This window comes from Hemiscyllium ocellatum, assembly GCF_020745735.1.
Source record: "Hemiscyllium ocellatum isolate sHemOce1 chromosome 27 unlocalized genomic scaffold, sHemOce1.pat.X.cur. SUPER_27_unloc_23, whole genome shotgun sequence".
NCBI lineage: Eukaryota > Metazoa > Chordata > Chondrichthyes > Orectolobiformes > Hemiscylliidae > Hemiscyllium > Hemiscyllium ocellatum.
The window spans coordinates 142,086-158,883 of record NW_026867491.1 but is presented as its reverse complement, the minus strand read 5'-3'; the positions used below and the strand labels follow the sequence as shown (position 1 = coordinate 158,883).

The window sequence follows — 16,798 nt, the reverse complement described above, 5'->3', positions numbered from 1 at the left end:
TCTACTGTGACATCTTGGAATGGCACTTTGTTGTTCTCCTCTTCAAACCAGGAGCCCCCCTCAGGCCCACAGTCTCACTACCTGGAACACCACTATACAGACTAGTCAAAGAACTCCAGTGAAGACTAAAACACTGAGTAGAAGATTCACGCCACTCCATTCACTCCACCCAAGAATTCCTGAACACCAAACACACAAGGTAGAAGAGGATAAAATAATGCTGTCCTTTGACATACAGCCCTGTTCATATTGTTAGGACAGAAATTTGTCCTTGCGTGGTCATTTAGAGGAGAGACCACAGACTCTCCATTAGTTGGCACAAGCAAGTTCTTTATTTCGCAGAATCGTAGCTGATTACAGTGAAATACATGCTTTCACTGGAGAAGGTGCACATTCTGTTTTTCCCCCAGAAATCCACACTTGATATATTTTTTGCTAAGCTACGTAACTACTCGCACACGTGATCTCTCGCACACAAAGCGTCTCCTGTGACAGAGCTTATTCGGCCTTGGCAAATATCCACGAGACGGTTCCAGTCTGGTAAACAACAGCTCAGCCACCTGTTATGGCCTCGGCAGCTACGCTGAGAAGAGCCGGCCATAGTGTTGCCTGACCTTGGTAGCTGTCTACGAGACAGTTCCAGTCTGGTAAACAACAGTCCAGCTGTACAGGCAGTTTCGGTCAGCAGTCCAAACAACCGCTCCGCAGCGGCCCCCGATTCCCCAAGCAGTAACTACAACTCTACCCTCCCTAGGCTTATTAGATTTCCATCCCAACATTCCCTCCCTTGGCCTCTACTGAGGCCACATCAACCCATACCGCTACAAACGCAATGTCGCGCAGCAACCGGGGCCGGGTGTGTCGGCGGACGCCCCCCAAACGTCCCTTTGGCTTCTCCGAACACGTTATCTCAACTAGGCCGACCGGTTCTAGGGACACATTAGTTCAGGGTGAAGGGGTCCCTAAGCAGCATACTGCAACAAAACAAGCAACAAGCGAAAATTAACAATTAGTAGGCAATTCTAGGTTATTTCTTTTAAAGAAAACAACTACAAAAAGGTATCTCAAAACTAACACAACGATAAAAAAAACCCAGTGAAACTGAGCATGATAACAAAAGGAAGAGAACCAGGGAAAACACAAAGTGGATGAGTTAGGATGCCTGCAGAATGAAGGTCTCTTGTCCAAAGAACACCTAATTGTACAACTACTCATTAAAATTGGTCGTATTATATCATGACATCCTAAAATAATTTTAAACTACTGACATCATGTCAAATCTTTTGTAATAGGATTCAATGAGCTCTCCTTCCTTCCCAAAGGTTTGTTGTTAAGTCGGTTCTGGAAGCTGCCATAAAACTGGCATTTTCATTTGTCAAAAATACAGCGAATACAATGTACTGAGTGCACGATTTTCCTTCTATCAAGCTGCTTTGCAAGCCAGAAACTTAATCAGATTCCCGACACGGATGCAAAGGCCAGGGATCTGCTAAAACCACATGACCACAGGCCACTATTCTGAAGGCCAATGCACGACTGTGCCTGTCTTAGGTTGTTCCTCGCTCGAGGAATCTTACCCGTCACTGGCTAACCAGTCATCTTCACTGACCAACAAAAACCCACATCCATTTCACAGACGTTAAGGATGGACACGGGCAGTGGCAACTGGCTTATTACTGTGATCAGTGGCTTTCGAGACCAATCGAAGCCATTTAGGAATACCAGATGATGGCTAGGAATCTCTTGGGTGAACAATAGTTTCTTGAGTCTTGAGGCATATAGCACTTCACAATCTCTAACTGCAGCATAAAAAGCACAAATTTATCTGTTGCAAATTTAAACAGGAAAAATATATAACTAGGGGGTCCTTGGACCACAGCCCTCACATTCTGAGGCCCTAAAGGAGAAGGATTAGAAATGAGTGACACAGTTATAAAGCAAAATCATATATTGTCCCGCGTTTCTCTCTCAGGCATAGCTCCTCCATTCCCTCTGGTTTCGATCCTGTAATCTTTCCTTGGGGTGCCCCCATCACAGGCTCCACCAGCACCGCTGCCTGGTATGCGGGTGGGGGCCATCCTTTCCCGTCAGGGCACGGTCAATCGGTCGTGTCACAAGCGTCCTGATACATGGTATACAACAACCACCACAGGTAATAAAGATAGCAACAGAGATGCATAAACCAAGGGCCAGCTGTCCCAGCACAGTTCCCCATCTACCGAATGTACTATTCAGCCAATCTATGACTGGGTTGTTAACCCCTGACTGCTCAGAAATGATGCCAGTTGTTGTCCCCCTCCCCGTCGTTATCAAAATCATAAGCGGAATGGCTCTTTCTTTTCCCTTTATAGATCAGGACACTCCCGCCTAAAATGCCCTATCTTTCCACAATAATGGCATCCTGCCTGTGGAGACCTTCATCTCTGTCCCTGTCGCTCAAACCCTCTATCAAATGCTCCTCCTTGTCTCTCCCTATCCCCTTTCCTCTCTGCCCTACATGCTGTCACCCGCTGCTCCGGTTGCTCACTCTTGGTTCCATTCTTCTCCTAATTACCTCATCAACCGCAGCGACCGTCATTTTCGCCTTCTGCTTCTGTCTCTCGTCCTCTCTCTTTACAAACACTTTCTGTGCCTCTCCTAACAATTCATCTAATGGTTTTTTCCCACTCCACCCTTCTATCTTCTGTATCTTTCCCTGTCCAGCATCCCCATATAAGTCCCCTTTCTTCCCCAGTAAATAGTATATTCAAAATAGGCATTAACTCAGCCCACATATACAGACTGGGCCTCAAAAATAGATCAATTTGTTCTGACAATCCTATCGGATTCTCAACCAGGACCGTCATTTCCTTTTAAATGTTCCGACCTCCCCACTGGTGAGGGGGACACACACAAACCCAATCTCCTTGTCCCCTATTGGTACTTCCCGAAGGGGACAAGTCGTTACGTTCTTCCCTTTTTCTTTCTTTTAAGAAATATTGCAATGTTCCTAGCTTCCCATAACTTCAAACACCAATTTATCAATTCATGCTTGACTAACTTTAAAGCCTGTTCCTAACTTGTAAACATATTTATATATTTACGTCCATTTATTCAGTATTCAATATTTAAAATGTAAAATTCATACAGTTCCCAATTTTGAAATTCACTGTAATCACCCAGTTTTAGTCCCCTAATTTAGATCCAAAATTAGTTTTCTTAAGTACTCCTGACCAATCATTACTCAATTACAATACTATAGGTCGTAAAATAATCAGAGCTGTCTTACAAGAATTTGCCAATTCAAGTTAAAAAAAAACTTCTAATGCATGAACAATGGCCGAATCCAAGGTCACAGATAATAACCATGGAAGTTTTCGTTTTTACGACAACCTACTGTTGAACTGAAACTTCAACTGTCCTCCATACATTGCTTTTATGTAAAGGTAAAAGAGATTAGTTAGAATCGGATAGTAAGGCAGTCATGACTTTTAAAAGAACAGAAGTCATCAACCTTAAAAAAAAATCATGTTAAGTTTCCATAAAAATCACATTTAAAACAATCCTGGAACTCAAGCTCCAGGGAATAAAACTTACACATTCAATCACCAACAAAAAAAAATGTGCATTCAAACCAAATCAAAGGGTTAAACCTTGTCAGTTGTACAGCTCTTTTCACTCTCTCTCTCTCTCTTAAGGCTGCTGGGACAGATCGGCTCGCTCTCTCTCTCTTCGCTGGCTGCTGCGAGTCTCCTTACCCCTAACCCTTATTTCTCGCAATCCTTTTTCTCTATCCTTCTCTCTTGCTTTCTCTTCCCTTTTCTCTGTTTCTCTCCCCTTTGTCTTTATTACCTTCTGTCTCTCTTTATCTATCTCCCTCTTTCTCTCTCACTCTCTTCCTGTGTCGGTCTCTCTGTATCTCTGTTTCTGTCTGTCTCTGTCCCCTGTCCTCTGTCTCTCTCCTTACCCAATGCCCCTCACTTCTAGGAATTTTAAAGTCTGTGCTACGGGGTCCTCGTTACCACCGAGTTCCACACGTCTCCCGCGTTTATTAATTCCAAGTTCCACGTGATACCCCCACCCCTCCACGCAGGAGAATTTTAAAAATACGTGGAGAATTTTAATGTCAAAGGCTCTCATTACTTCCAAGTTTTACACTACTTTAGATTTAAAAAAAATGACTTACCAGCCAAGATTCTGTGCCTCTGTGGCCCGGTTAAATCAATTTGGGTTGGTGAGGATCAGAAAGCAGACAAGAACTAACTCAAAAATTAACTACTGGAAGTTTTAGATGTAACAGGCACTTCCATACCTTAATAAGATTCGGCGCCTAAGGTTGTCTGCTAACCGGTCTGCCAACTGTTATCTCTTTCCTCCCCGTGTTGGGAGTCACCAAATGTTAGGACGGAATTTGTCCTTGCATGTTTGTTTTAGGAGGAGAGACAACAGATGCTCAATTGTTTGGCACAAGCAGGCTTTATTGCAGAATCGTAGCTGATACAGTGAATCACCATGCATTCACTGGAGAAGGCGCGTTCTGCCTTCCCCTCCCAAATCTGCTCCTGATATACTCTTTGCTAAGCAGAGCTTCGCAGAGCTACTAAGCATTGCCTTATTAGGACATTTCGCGTTTGCTAGGCGTTTCCTGTTATTGAGCTCATTTGGGCGTTGGCAGCTGAGCTGGCCACGTAAGCAACAGTTTCGATTTCCCAAGTAGCAGCTACAGCTACAGTTTCAATTCCCCAAACAGCAGCTATAGCTCCACCCTCCCTTGACCTATTTTATCCTAACAGTACCCAGGGATGTGTAGGATTGGGTAATTTAGCATGGCCAATCGACCCTAACCTACACATCCCTGGGTACTATGGGTAATTTAGCATGGCCAATCCACCCTTAGTGTAGGATTGGCCAGGCTAAATTGTCCTATAGTATCCAGGGATGTGCAGGTTTGGGTGGATTGGTCAGGCTAAACTACCCATAGTGTCCAGGGATGTGTAGGTGAGGGTGGATTGGCCATGCTAAATTGTCCTATAGTATCCAGGGAATGTGCAGGTTTGGGTGGACTGGCCGTGCTAAATTACATAGTGTTTGGGGCTGTGCAGGTTAGGGGGCATTGGCCGTGCTAAATTACCCATAGTGCCCAGGGATGTGTAGGCTAGGTGGGTTAGTCAATGGGAATTGCAGGGTTACGGGCAGAGGTCTGGGTGAGGGAGGGTTGGTGTGGGTTGGATGGGCTGAAGGGCCTGCTCCTACACTGCATGGGTTCTAAGCGTGAGATGAGGTGCTTGACGGAAACGATGGGGAAGAGGCAGTGAAAACACAACGAGACCGTTTGAAAGTGGGAGCATGACAGGAGGGGGGTGGGTAAATGGGATGTGGTGAGGGAGGGGGCTTCGGAGAGAAAGAGACACAGAAAGAGAGGGTCACACACAGATACAACTGGTGAAAGTGGGGAAGATTGTGATAGGTTCAGATAAGGTGGAGGAAGAAAAGCTGTTCCCTATTCACTGATAGTGACAGGGTCAGGGGCGGCCTGAAGTTCAGGGGTTTGAGCAGGAGAGAGAGGGGGAAAACAGAGGAAAAACAGGTTTACCCAGCAAGCAGCAATATGCTGGAATCGCTGTCACCTCAGAAAGACAGACAGACGCAGAGGCAGACGCAGAGACACAGACAGAGAGAGCCAGAGAGACAGAGACGGGGAGGTAATCAGATGAATGGCCTCCCTGTGCTGTGAGATCCAAAAGGAGCACGCGAGCAGCTGCCCCAGTGTTTCTGGCGGTCTGAGGCATCTCCCCCTCGCCCCATTACCGGTACCGCTCTCCCGTCCCATTGGCACCCTCCCGGTGAACGGCCCACTCTCCCACTGCACTCAAGCTGCCCCTTCCCCCCACCCCGGGGCCTGGAAGAGGACGGAACAGCCCGTTCCGGAGCGGGGCTCGGGAACGCTGCCCATGTCCGCGACGTCCTTTCCGAGAAAGGAAACAAAAAGGACAACAGACAGGGGACCACCCACATCAACGGGAATGACAACATTTCACCCTCAGACAAGGCTTTGTCAAGAGATGTACAGCACGGAAACAGACCCTTCGGTCTAACCCGTCCATACCGACCAAATATCCCAACCCAAACTAGTCCCACCTGCCAGCACCCGGCCCATATCCCTCCAAACCCTTCCTATTCATATACCCATCCAAATGCCTCTTAAATGTTGTAATTGTACCAGCCTCCACCACTTCCTCTGGCAGCTCATTCCATACACACACCACCTTCTGTATGAAAAAGTTGCCCTGTAGGTCTCTTTTATATCTTCCCCTCTCACCCTAAACCTATGCCCTCTAGTTCTGGATTCCCCAACCCCAGGGAAAAGACTTTGCCTATTTATCCTATCCATGCCGGTCATAATTTTGTAAACCTCTATAAGGTCATCCCTCAGCCTCCGACGCTCCAGGGAAAACAGCCCCAGCCTGTTCAGCCTCTCCCTGTAGCTCAGATCCTCCAACCCTGGCAACATCCTTGTAAATCTTTTCTGAACCCTTCCAAGTTTGGCAACAGCGGGGAGACCCAGAAATGGAAAAGACTGAAGGGGGAAGTCAGCGGTAAATCTTTTGAAGAGGTTACAAAGGAGAGACCTCTGTCTGCAGCGGGAATGACCCCCACAGTAGCAGGTCGAGGTGGACGGCATTTAAGGAGAAGCTGGATACAGATGTCAGGGAGAAAGGAACTGAAGGGAATGCTGCTGTAAGGGAAATCAAGTGTGAGCAAGTGAAGGGGGAGGTGCGTAGAGGCTCACATGGGTCAGAAATACTGAGAGAGACCAGTTGAGCTGAAGGACCTGACTGGAGACTCAATGGGACAGAGAGTGAAATCTTGGATCCACCTGCAAGAGAAGGAGAAACACGTGATTTACCTTCCAGGATTAAGCAAGTCCCGCAGATTCTGCAGATCACTTTATTGGCCAGAGCACTGAGTATAGGGGTTGGGGTCTGGACAGGACGTTTGTTAGGCCACTTTTGGAATACACAGGAACTTCGATTATCCAAAGGACACATGCAGGGTGTATTTCAGTCGCTTGATGATTAGATCCCTTACAGTGTGGAAACAGGCCCAACCAGTCCACACTGAGCCTCCGAAGAGTAACCCACCCAGACCCATTTCCCTCTGACTAATGTACCTAACACGACGGGCAATTTAGCATAGCCAATTCACCCTGACCTGCACATCTTTGGACTGTGGGACGGAACCGGAGCACTAGGAGGAAACCCACGCAGACGCGGGGAGAATGTGCAAACTCCACACAGTCTGTCGCCTGAGGCAGGAATGAAACCCGGGTCCCTGGTACTGTGAGGTAGCAGCGCTAACCACTGAGCCACCGTGCTGGTTCATCTAATTCTGGATAATCGAAGTTTCTCTGTATTATGTGCACTTCTGGTCTATCGGAAGGATGTTCCCCCGTGTGGACCCACTGGTGGATCTGGAGGCCGGACGAATGGGGGAAGCCCTTGCCGCAGACCAGGCAGGTGAAGGGCCGCTACCCAGTGTGGACCCGCTGGTGGGCCAGCAGGTTGAACGAGCGGGTGAAGCTCTTGCCGCAGACCGAGCAGCTGAACGGCCTCTCCCCGGTGTGGACCCGCTGGTGGGCCAGCAGGTCGGACGAGCGGGTAAAGCTCTTGCCGCAGACCGAGCAGCTGAACGGCCTCTCCCCGGTGTGGACCTGCTGGTGCCGCAGCAGGTCGGACGAGTGAGGGAAGCCCTTGCCGCAGACGGAGCAGGTGAAGGGCCGCTCCCCGGTGTGGACCTGCCGGTGCTGCAGCAGGGTGGACGAGTGAGGGAAGCCCTTGCCGCAGACTGAGCAGGTGAAGCGCCGCTCCCCAGTGTGGACCCGCTGGTGGGTCAGCAGGTGCGACGAGCGGGTAAAGCTCTTGCCGCACACCGAGCAGGTGAAGGGCCGCTCCCCGGTGTGGACCCGCTGGTGCCGCAGCAGGTGCGACGAGCGGGTGAAGCCCTTGCCGCAGACGGAGCAGGTGAAGGGCCGCTCCCCGTTGTGGAGCCGCTCGTGGGTCAGCAGGTTGGACGAGCGGGAAAAGCTCTTGCCGCAGACCGAGCAGCTGAACGGCCTCTCCCCGGTGTGGACCCGCTGGTGGGTTAGCAGGTCGGACGAGCGGGTAAAGCTCTTGCCGCAGACCGAGCAGCTGAACGGCCTATCCCCGGTGTGGACCCGCTGGTGGGTTAGCAGGTCGGACGAGCGGGCGAAGCCCTTGTCGCAGATGGAGCAGGTGAAGGGCCGCTTCCTGGTGTGGACCCGCTGGTGGGACTTCAGTTTCAACAACTTAGTGAAGGCCTTCCCGCACTCGGAGCAGGTGAAGGTCCCCTCGCCGGTGTGGATCCGCTGGTGGGTCAGCGGGGTGGACGAGCGGGTAAAGCTCTTGCTGCAGACGGAGCAGCTGAACGGCCTCTCCCCGGTGTGGACCCGCTGGTGTGAGAACAGGGTGGACGACTGGGTGAAGCCCTTGCCGCAGACGGAGCAGGTGAAGGGCCTCTCCCCGGTGTGGACCTGCTGGTGCCGCAGCAGGGTGGACGAGTCGCTGAAGCCCTTCCCGCACTCGGAGCAGGCGAACGGCCTCTCCCCGGTGTGGAGCCGCTGGTAGGTCAGCAGGATGGACAGCCGGGTGAAGCCCTTCCCGCACACCGAGCAGGTGAAGGGCTGCTCCCCGGTGTGGACCCGCTGGTGGGTCAGCAGGGTGGACGAGTCGCTGAAGCCCTTCCCGCACACCGAGCAGCTGAACGGCCTCTCCCCGGTGTGGACACGGCGGTGGATCTCCAGCTTGGAGGGGGAGCGGAATCCTTTCCCGCAATCCCCACACTTCCACGGTTTCTCCATGGCACGTGGAATGCCTCCTGAGACTTCCTTTCCCCACAGTGGGCAAACTGGCTCAGGCACGTGCCCCTGTGGTTCAGGTAAAGACGATATTTTAAGAGCCTACTGAAGCAGACAAAAACGTTCAAAGAATTTGCCCCTTCTGGACTGAAAGAGGGACGTCTCTCCTGTCCCACGAATCAAGGGGCTCTGTCAGACCTTCACATGGTACTCAGTTGGGAAGCTCTACCTGCAAAGCTGCTCTTCTCATATCCTGTGAAAAGGGGATTACAAAAGTCATTGCTGCCTGCACATGACAGGAATTCAGAACAGATCATTCTAGTTTCTGTGGAACTTCCCTAAAACAATCAAGTTACAATATGCAGATACCAGTGTTGGGCTGGGGTGTACAAAGGTAAAAAAAAATCACACATCACCAGGTTGTAGTCCATTAGATTTGTTTAGAAATTCGAGCTTTCAGAGCTCTGCACCTTCATCAGGTAGCTAGTAAAACCTCCAGGCGAAAAAGACAGCAGATGCTGGTGAGCAGGGTATTGCTGGAAAAGCGCAGCAGGTCAGGCAGCATCCGAGGAACAGGAGATTCGACGTTTCAGGCATAAGCCCTGAAGAAAGGCTCTGGCCCGAAACGTCGAATCTCCTGTTCCTTGGATGCTGCCTGACCTGCTGAGCTTTTCCAGCAACACATTTTCAGCTCTGATCTGCAGACCTCATTTTCTCCTATAACCTAGAGTTGTGTGATTTTTAACTTTAAAAAGTGTTGCAAATCTCCACCACACACACACACACACTTTTCTTCAATTCTCACTCTGCTGTTTCTGATATCACCCATCCCCCAGTATTGTTCAGAAAGGGACTTATTACCTAAAAAAGCTATAAATCTCCATCCCACACACTCTTTAACTCTTGCTGTACCTAATATCCCACCTCCCCCCATGCTCCAGCAAGATCTGACTGATGCTCACTGACTGAGCCACACTCACCTCTTCCTGGATACAGGGACCCTCCAGACCAACAGAACATCAGCTCCCCTTAACCCCCCACCGCAACGGCGCATGTGCAGGAGCAACCGGTCACGTGAATCGACGGAGCGCCGTCGTCACAAAGGCCGCGCGTTGATTGGACGGAGCGCCCGCCCGTGCGGCGTTCCAGCCTTTCCCATTGGTCCAACGCGCCGCGCTGGTCTTTGTGACGCCCACGTGACCTCTCTCCCTTCCCCTCGAAACGGGGAGGCATGACCAATGGGGAGCCTTGGAGGACCGGATGGAAGGCTGGACCTCCTACCAATCAGAGCATCCCCTCATTGTCTGAATGCGGAAGTTGGATCATGAGCTCCTGATGCGCTCTCTCTCTTTCTCTGAATGAAGATTGAGTGTTACCCCAGACTGCACCACCCTCTGTGAGTACAGCACCCTCTCTTCTCACCCCTCCTATTCCATTTCTTTTCTCATTTTGGGATTAAACTGTTGGTTTGTAGGAAGTGAAGTGAAAGGAGGTGAACTCAGCAAAGGTGCATATGCTGGATGCATTGGTCTAGATCGCTGTCTCTGTCTCTCTGTGTCTGTATGTGTCTCTGTCTCTCTCGTGTCCTTCATCAGGAATTGCGGAGGGGGAGGGGTGGAAAGGGTGCTGAGAGATAAATAGGAAGGTGGGAGTGGGGCTGGGGGTAAGGTAGATGCAGGTTGGGTGGGAGGTGATGGCGACAGGGTGGAGCAGATTGGTGGGAAGGAAGGTGGACAGGTGGGACAGTTCAAGAGGGTGGTGCTGAGTTGGAGGGTTGGAGCTGGGGTGGGGGGGGGGAGGGAATGTGAGGAAACTGGTGAACTCGATGTTGATGCCATGTGGTTGCAGGGTCCTAGGCCACCTGATACCTGGAGGAAGAATGCCTCTGCATTGGGACCCTCCAACCATACAGGATCAATATTGATTTCACCAGTTTCCTCATTTCCCCCACCCCCCGCCCAATCCCAGAGACAACCCTCTAACTTGGGAATGCTCTTTTGAACTGTCCCACCTGTCCATCTGCCTTCCCATCTATCTGCTCCACCCTCCTCTCTGACCTGTCACCTTCTTCCCCCGCTTTCATCTACCCATAGCATTCTCAGCTCCCTTCCCCCAGTCCCACCTCCCTCCCATTTATCTCTCAGCCCCTTTGGGCCCACCCCACATTCCTAATCACGGGGTTATGCCCAAAACATCAAACCTCCTGCTCCTCAGATGCTGGCTGACCTGCTGTACTCTGCAGCACCAGACATTTTGGTGCTTATTTGTCTGGATGTTCTGATGTGACCCATTCGCAGATGTGAAGTCACATTCGAGAAAAACTCCTTCATGGAATGTGGGCTTTTTTTTTGGCAAGGCCAACAATGTTTTTGTCCCGAACTGCCCTTCAGACAAGAGGATTGCCAGACTTTAGGGGGCATTTTAAAAGTCAAGCACGTGAGCCATCATATGCAGGCAGCACCAAGTTAATGCTAGCGGGTTTCCTTCCCTGAAGAGCGTTATTGAATCTAATGGGTTTTCAGAAAAGTTTCATTCTCTCAATGACTGAGACTAGTTTTCAATTCAGATTTAAAAAAATAAATTTAATTTCCCCAATGTTTGTTTTTACTGGTATTTGAACCCATGAGCCCAGATTATTTGCCTGGGGCCTCTGGATTGCTGGTCCAGTGTTGTTAATATCATCACTGACTCGCCTGGGCAGCATTGAGAGTCATATAGATGTATAGCACACAGAGACCCTATGTGCAACTGGTGCATGCCGAGCACATAGCCAAAATTGATCTAGTCCGATGTGCCAGCACGTCCCTCCAAACCCTTCCCATTCATATTCCCATCCAGATGCCTTTTAAATGTTGCAATTGTCCCAGCCTCCACCACTTCCTCTGGCAGCTCATTCCATACACGCACCACCCTCTGACTGACAAAGTTGCCCCTTAGGTCCTTTTTATGTCTTTTCCCCTCTCACCTCTAGTTCTGGACTCTCCCACCCCAGGGAAAAGACCTTGTCTATTCACCCTATCCATGCCCCTCATCATTTTATAAACCTCTATAAGGTCACCCCTCAGCCTCCGATGCTCCAGGGAAAACAGCCCCAGCTTATTTAGCCACTCCCTGTAGCTCAAACCCTGGCAACATCTTTGTTAACATTTTCTGAACCCTTTCAAGTTTCGTTTAACTGAACAGTAAAAGTCATACTGGACAGGGATATATCATAGTGTTACTGTGCAATATGTATTTATTTACAGCTGTATAAATTTGATTTATAATTATTTCTAGTTATATCATAGTGTTGTAGCCATGTTATGTATTCCAAGTTTGGGAGAAGATTTGTAGCTCGGCTGCTCGTTGTTGTGGTTCTGTTTGCCGAGCTGGGAATGTGTGTTGCAGACGTTTCGATCCTTGTTTGGGTGACATCCTCAGTGCTTGGGAGTCTCCTGTGAAGCACTTCTGTGTTGTTTCCTCCGGCATTTATAGTGGTTTGTCTCTGCCGCTTCCGATTGTCAGTTCCAGCTGTCCGCTGCAGTGGCCGGTATATTGGGTCCAGGTCGATGTGTTTATTGATTGAATCTGTGGGTGAGTGCCATGCCTCCAGGAATTCCCTGGCTGTTCTCTGTTTGGCTTGTCCTGTAATAGTAGTGTTATGGATGCGGATCATTAGCTGTCTTCCTGTTTGTCCTATGTAGTGTTTTGTGCAGTCCTTATTGTGTACAAAATCCCATGCAAGGCCTGCACAAAACACTACATAGGACAAACAGGAAGACAGCTAACGATCCGCATCTATGAATACCAACTAGCCACGAAACGACACGACCAGCTATCCTTGGTAGCCACACACGCAGATGACAAGCAACATGAATTCGACTGGGATAACACTACTATTATAGGACAAACCAAACCGAGAATAGCCAGGGAATTCCTAGAGGCATGGCACTCATCCACAGATTCAATCAATAAGCACATCGACCTGGACCCAATATACCGACCGCTGCAGCGGACAGCTGGAACTGACAACCGGAAGCGGGCAGAGACAAACCACTATAAATGCCGGAGGAAAGATCACAGAAGCGCTTCACAGGAGGCTCCCAAGCACTGAGGATGTCACCTAGACAGGGGACGAAACGTCTGCAACACAAATTCCCAGCTCGACGAACAGAACCACAACATGTCATGTATTTCCAGTCATACCCATTACAGGACAGGAGAACACTGGGCTCAATGCTGACTCTGTGGATGAATCTAGTCAGACTCATTCCTCTCTATATCCACAGAGTCCTGTAAGTGTATTCCTCTATAGGGTCCCTCCAGTCTCACTTGGGTATTGATCGACTCCACTACAGTCATCCTCAGAGCGAGCATGTTCTAGGTCTTGTTACCAAAGCAAAGTTCTTGCTCTGATTCTCTTTCCCCTCCCCCCACATCTTGGTCTGTCAATATGGTAGAGAGAGAGGGCGGGGGGGCAGATAACTAGGTTAGCAAACTGCATGAGGGTGGCATGGTGGCTCAGTAGGTAGCACCGATGCCTCATAGTGCCAGGGACCTGGGTTCAATTCCAGCCTCGGGCGACTCTCCGCATCGAACCTGGAGGGAGCCCGCGCCGTGGGGAAACCGTGGAAGTGTGGGGAATGCGGGAAGGGGTTTCGAGTCCCCTCTGAGCTGGAGATCCACCGGCGCGGTCACACCGGGGAGAGGCCGTTCTCCTGCCCCGAGTCCTGCAAGGCCTTCATTGGGTCCTCCAAGCTGCTGAGGCACCGGCGGGTCCACACCGGGGACAGGCCGTACCCCTGCCCCGAGTGTGGCAAGGCCCTTCACCCAGCTGTCCCACCTGCAGACGCACCGGCGCCTCCACACACCAGGGAGAGGCCTCTCACCTGCCCCGGGGGCGGCAAGGCCTTCAATCGATCGCCGACCCTGCGGACACACAGGCGCCTTCCCAACGTGATCGCACGGAGTTGAAGTCTGCAGCGAATCCCACCCAGGACTGGGGGGGGATCGTGCCCCGTGGGGGGATTGTGCCCCGTTCGAAGACAGTGGGTGAAGCGGGAAGGGAGCGAGGCTTCCTTTCTGCCGGACTGGCCGCTCTCGCTCCCTTTGCTTCCCGTGGGACCGATGCTGTTTGAGGCTGGGACTGCACGTTCCCCGGGCCAAAGATCTGCAGGAGCTGAGGAAGTGCACTCCTTTCACACCGGATGGTAAATCATGTTTGTCCCATCTATTTCAGTCTTAAATACCCTCCGTGACCTGGCCTCCCAGCCTCCTGTGGCAGTGAATTCCACAGATTCCCCACTCTCTGTCTGAAGAGGTTTCTCCTGATCTCCGTTCTAAAAGGTCTAAGGCTGTGCCCTCGGCTCCTGGTCTCTCCTACCAATGGAAACATCTTCCCAATGGCCACAGATAGATCAAAGTCAAATACAATAGCCTCTATTCCATTGAGTGTCCAGCACACTTTATAACACTTTGTAAAATCAGGAGGGCCATTGATGAGGTGAGTGGCAGGTGTCTTTTCCCGATAGAATAAAGAATATTCCAGCACAGGAACAGGCCCTTTGGCCCTCCAAGCCTGCACCGATCCAGATCCTCTATCTAAACCTGCTGCCTATTTTCTCAGGATCTGTATCCCTCTGCTCCCTGCCCTTTCATGTATCTGTTGAGATACATCTTAAATGACACCATCGTTCCCGTCCCTACCATCTCCACTGGCAACACATTCCAGGTACCCAGCACCCTCTGCGTAAAGAACTTTCCATACATATCTTAAATCTTTCCCCTCTCACTTTGAACTCATGACCCCAGTAACTGAGTCCTCCACTCTGCGGAAAAACATTTCTTGCTATCCACCCTGTCTATACCCCTCATGATTTTGTTGGCCTCAATCCGGTCCCCCCTTAACCTCCGTCTTTCCAATGAAAATAATCCTGATCTATTCAACCTCTCTTCATAGTTAGCATCCTCCATACCAGGAAAAGCAGATTCGACGTTTCGGAAAGTGTCCTCATTCCTGATGAAGGGCTTTTGCCTGAAACGTCTTTTTTTTTCCCTGCTCCTCGGATGCTGCCTGACCTGCTGTGCTTTTCCAGCACCACTCTGATCTCCAGCATCTGCTGTCTTTTTCGCCTGGAGGTTTTACTAGCTACCTGATGAAGGTGCAGAGCTCTCAAAGCTCGAACTTCTAAACAAATCTAATGGACTACAACCTGGTGATGTGTGATTTTTTTTTTTTAACCTTTGTACACCCCAGCCCAACACTGGCATCTGCATATTGTAACTTGATTGTTTTAGGGAAGTTCTACAGAAACTAGAATGATCTGTTCTGAATTCCTGTCATGTGCAGACAGCAATGACTTTTGTAATCCCCTTTTCACAGGATATGAGAAGAGCAGCTTTGCAGATAGAGCTCCCCAACTGAGTACCATGTGAAGGTCTGACAGAGCCCCTTGATTCGTGGGATAGGAGAGACGTCCCTCTTTCAGTCCAGAAGGGGAAAATTCTTTGAACATTTTTGTCTGCTTCAGTAGGCTCTTAAAGTATCGTCTTTACCTGAACCACAGGGGCACGTGCCTGAGCCAGTTTGCCCACTGTGGGGAAAGGAAGTCTCAGGAGGCATTCCGCGCGCCATGGAGAAACCGTGGAAGTGTGGGGATTGCGGGAAAGGATTCCACTACGCATCCGATCTGGAGATCCACCGCCGTGTCCACACCGGGGAGAGGCCGTTCAGCTGCTCGGTGTGCGGCAAGGGCTTCTCTGACTCGTCCACCCTGCTGACCCACCAGCGGGTCCACACCGGGGAGCGGCCCTTCACCTGCTCCGTCTGCGGCAAGGGCTTCACCCAGTCGTCCAACCTGCTGACCCACCAGCGGATCCACACCGGGGAGCGGCCCTTCACCTGCTCCGTCTGCGGCAAGGGCTTCACCCAGTCGTCCAACCTGCTGACCCACCAGCGGGTCCACACCGGCGAGGTGGCCTTCACCTGCTCGGTGTGCGGCAAGGGCTTCCCTCACTCGTCCACCCTGCTGCGGCACCAGTGGGTCCACACCGGGGAGCGGCCCTTCACCTGCTCCGTCTGCGGAAAGGGCTTCCCTCACTCGTCCGCCCTGCTGTCCCACCAGCGGGTCCACACTGGGGAGAGGCCGTTCAGCTGCTCTGTCTGCGGCAAGGGCTTCACCCAGTCGTCCAGCCTGCTGACCCACCAGCAGGTCCACACCGGCGAGGGGGCCTTCACCTGCTCGGTGTGCGGCAAGGGCTTCCCTCACTCGTCCACCCTGCTGCGGCACCAGCAGATCCACACCGGGGAGCGGCCCTTCACCTGCTCCGTCTGCGGCAAGGGCTTCCCCCACTCCTCCGGCCTCCAGATCCACCAGCGGGTCCACACCGGGGAGCGGCCCTTCACCTGCTCGGTGTGCGGCAAGGGCTTCACCCGGTCGTCCAACCTGCTGACCCACCAGCAGGTCCACACCGGGGAGCGGCCCTTCACCTGCTCGGTCTGCGGCAAGGGCTTCACCCGCTCGTCCCGCCTGTTCTCACACCAGCGAGTCCACACCGGGGAGAGGCCGTTCACCTGCCCCGAGTGCGGCAAGGGCTTCACCTGCTCCTCCAACCTGCTGTCGCACCGGCGGCTTCACAGCGGCGAGCGCTCGTTCATCTGATCCGTCTGCGGCAAGGGCTTCACCCGGCTGACCAACCTGCGGCCACACCAGTGGGTCCACACCGGGGAGTGGCCATTCACCTGCCCCGTCTGTGAGAGGGGCTTCGCTCACTCCCAGCACCTGCTGCGGCACCAGCGGGGGCACAAGTGACGGGGCCAGCTGCTGTGAGTCACCGCCCAGGGCTGAACCCTGGGTGGGAGGGCGGAGGGTCACTGCAGTTGCTGTGCTCTCATCCCCTTGGCAGCCAGTGGCTCTGCGAGCCTGCGACTGCGCATTTCCTCCTGAAGTAGAGATGTACAACACA

At 51.5% G+C, this 16,798-nt stretch overlaps 3 protein-coding genes across 3 annotated transcripts in view; 2 read left to right on the top strand and 1 right to left on the bottom strand.

The window, feature by feature from the left end:
• LOC132807768 (zinc finger protein 239-like) overlaps nt 1-16,798 on the top strand; it is a 184,087-nt gene that overhangs the window by 82,190 nt on the left and 85,099 nt on the right. The window lies entirely within an intron of this gene.
• LOC132807764 (zinc finger protein 229-like) lies at nt 7,188-9,897 on the bottom strand. The gene is made up of 2 exons (XM_060821769.1): nt 9,835-9,897; nt 7,188-9,107 (listed from the first exon to the last, which is right to left on the bottom strand). The coding sequence occupies exon 2, from the start codon at nt 8,855-8,857 to the stop codon at nt 7,508-7,510; it is 1,350 nt and encodes a 449-aa protein (XP_060677752.1). The 5' UTR covers nt 8,858-9,107; nt 9,835-9,897; the 3' UTR covers nt 7,188-7,507.
• LOC132807775 (zinc finger protein 234-like) overlaps nt 13,792-16,798 on the top strand; it is a 34,231-nt gene continuing 31,224 nt past the window's right edge. The window contains exons 1-2 of the mRNA XM_060821780.1: nt 13,792-14,043; nt 15,216-16,484. Coding sequence (XP_060677763.1) covers nt 15,466-16,484 — 1,019 coding nt within the window. The 5' untranslated portion in view covers nt 13,792-14,043; nt 15,216-15,465. The remainder of the gene's footprint in view (nt 14,044-15,215; nt 16,485-16,798) is intronic.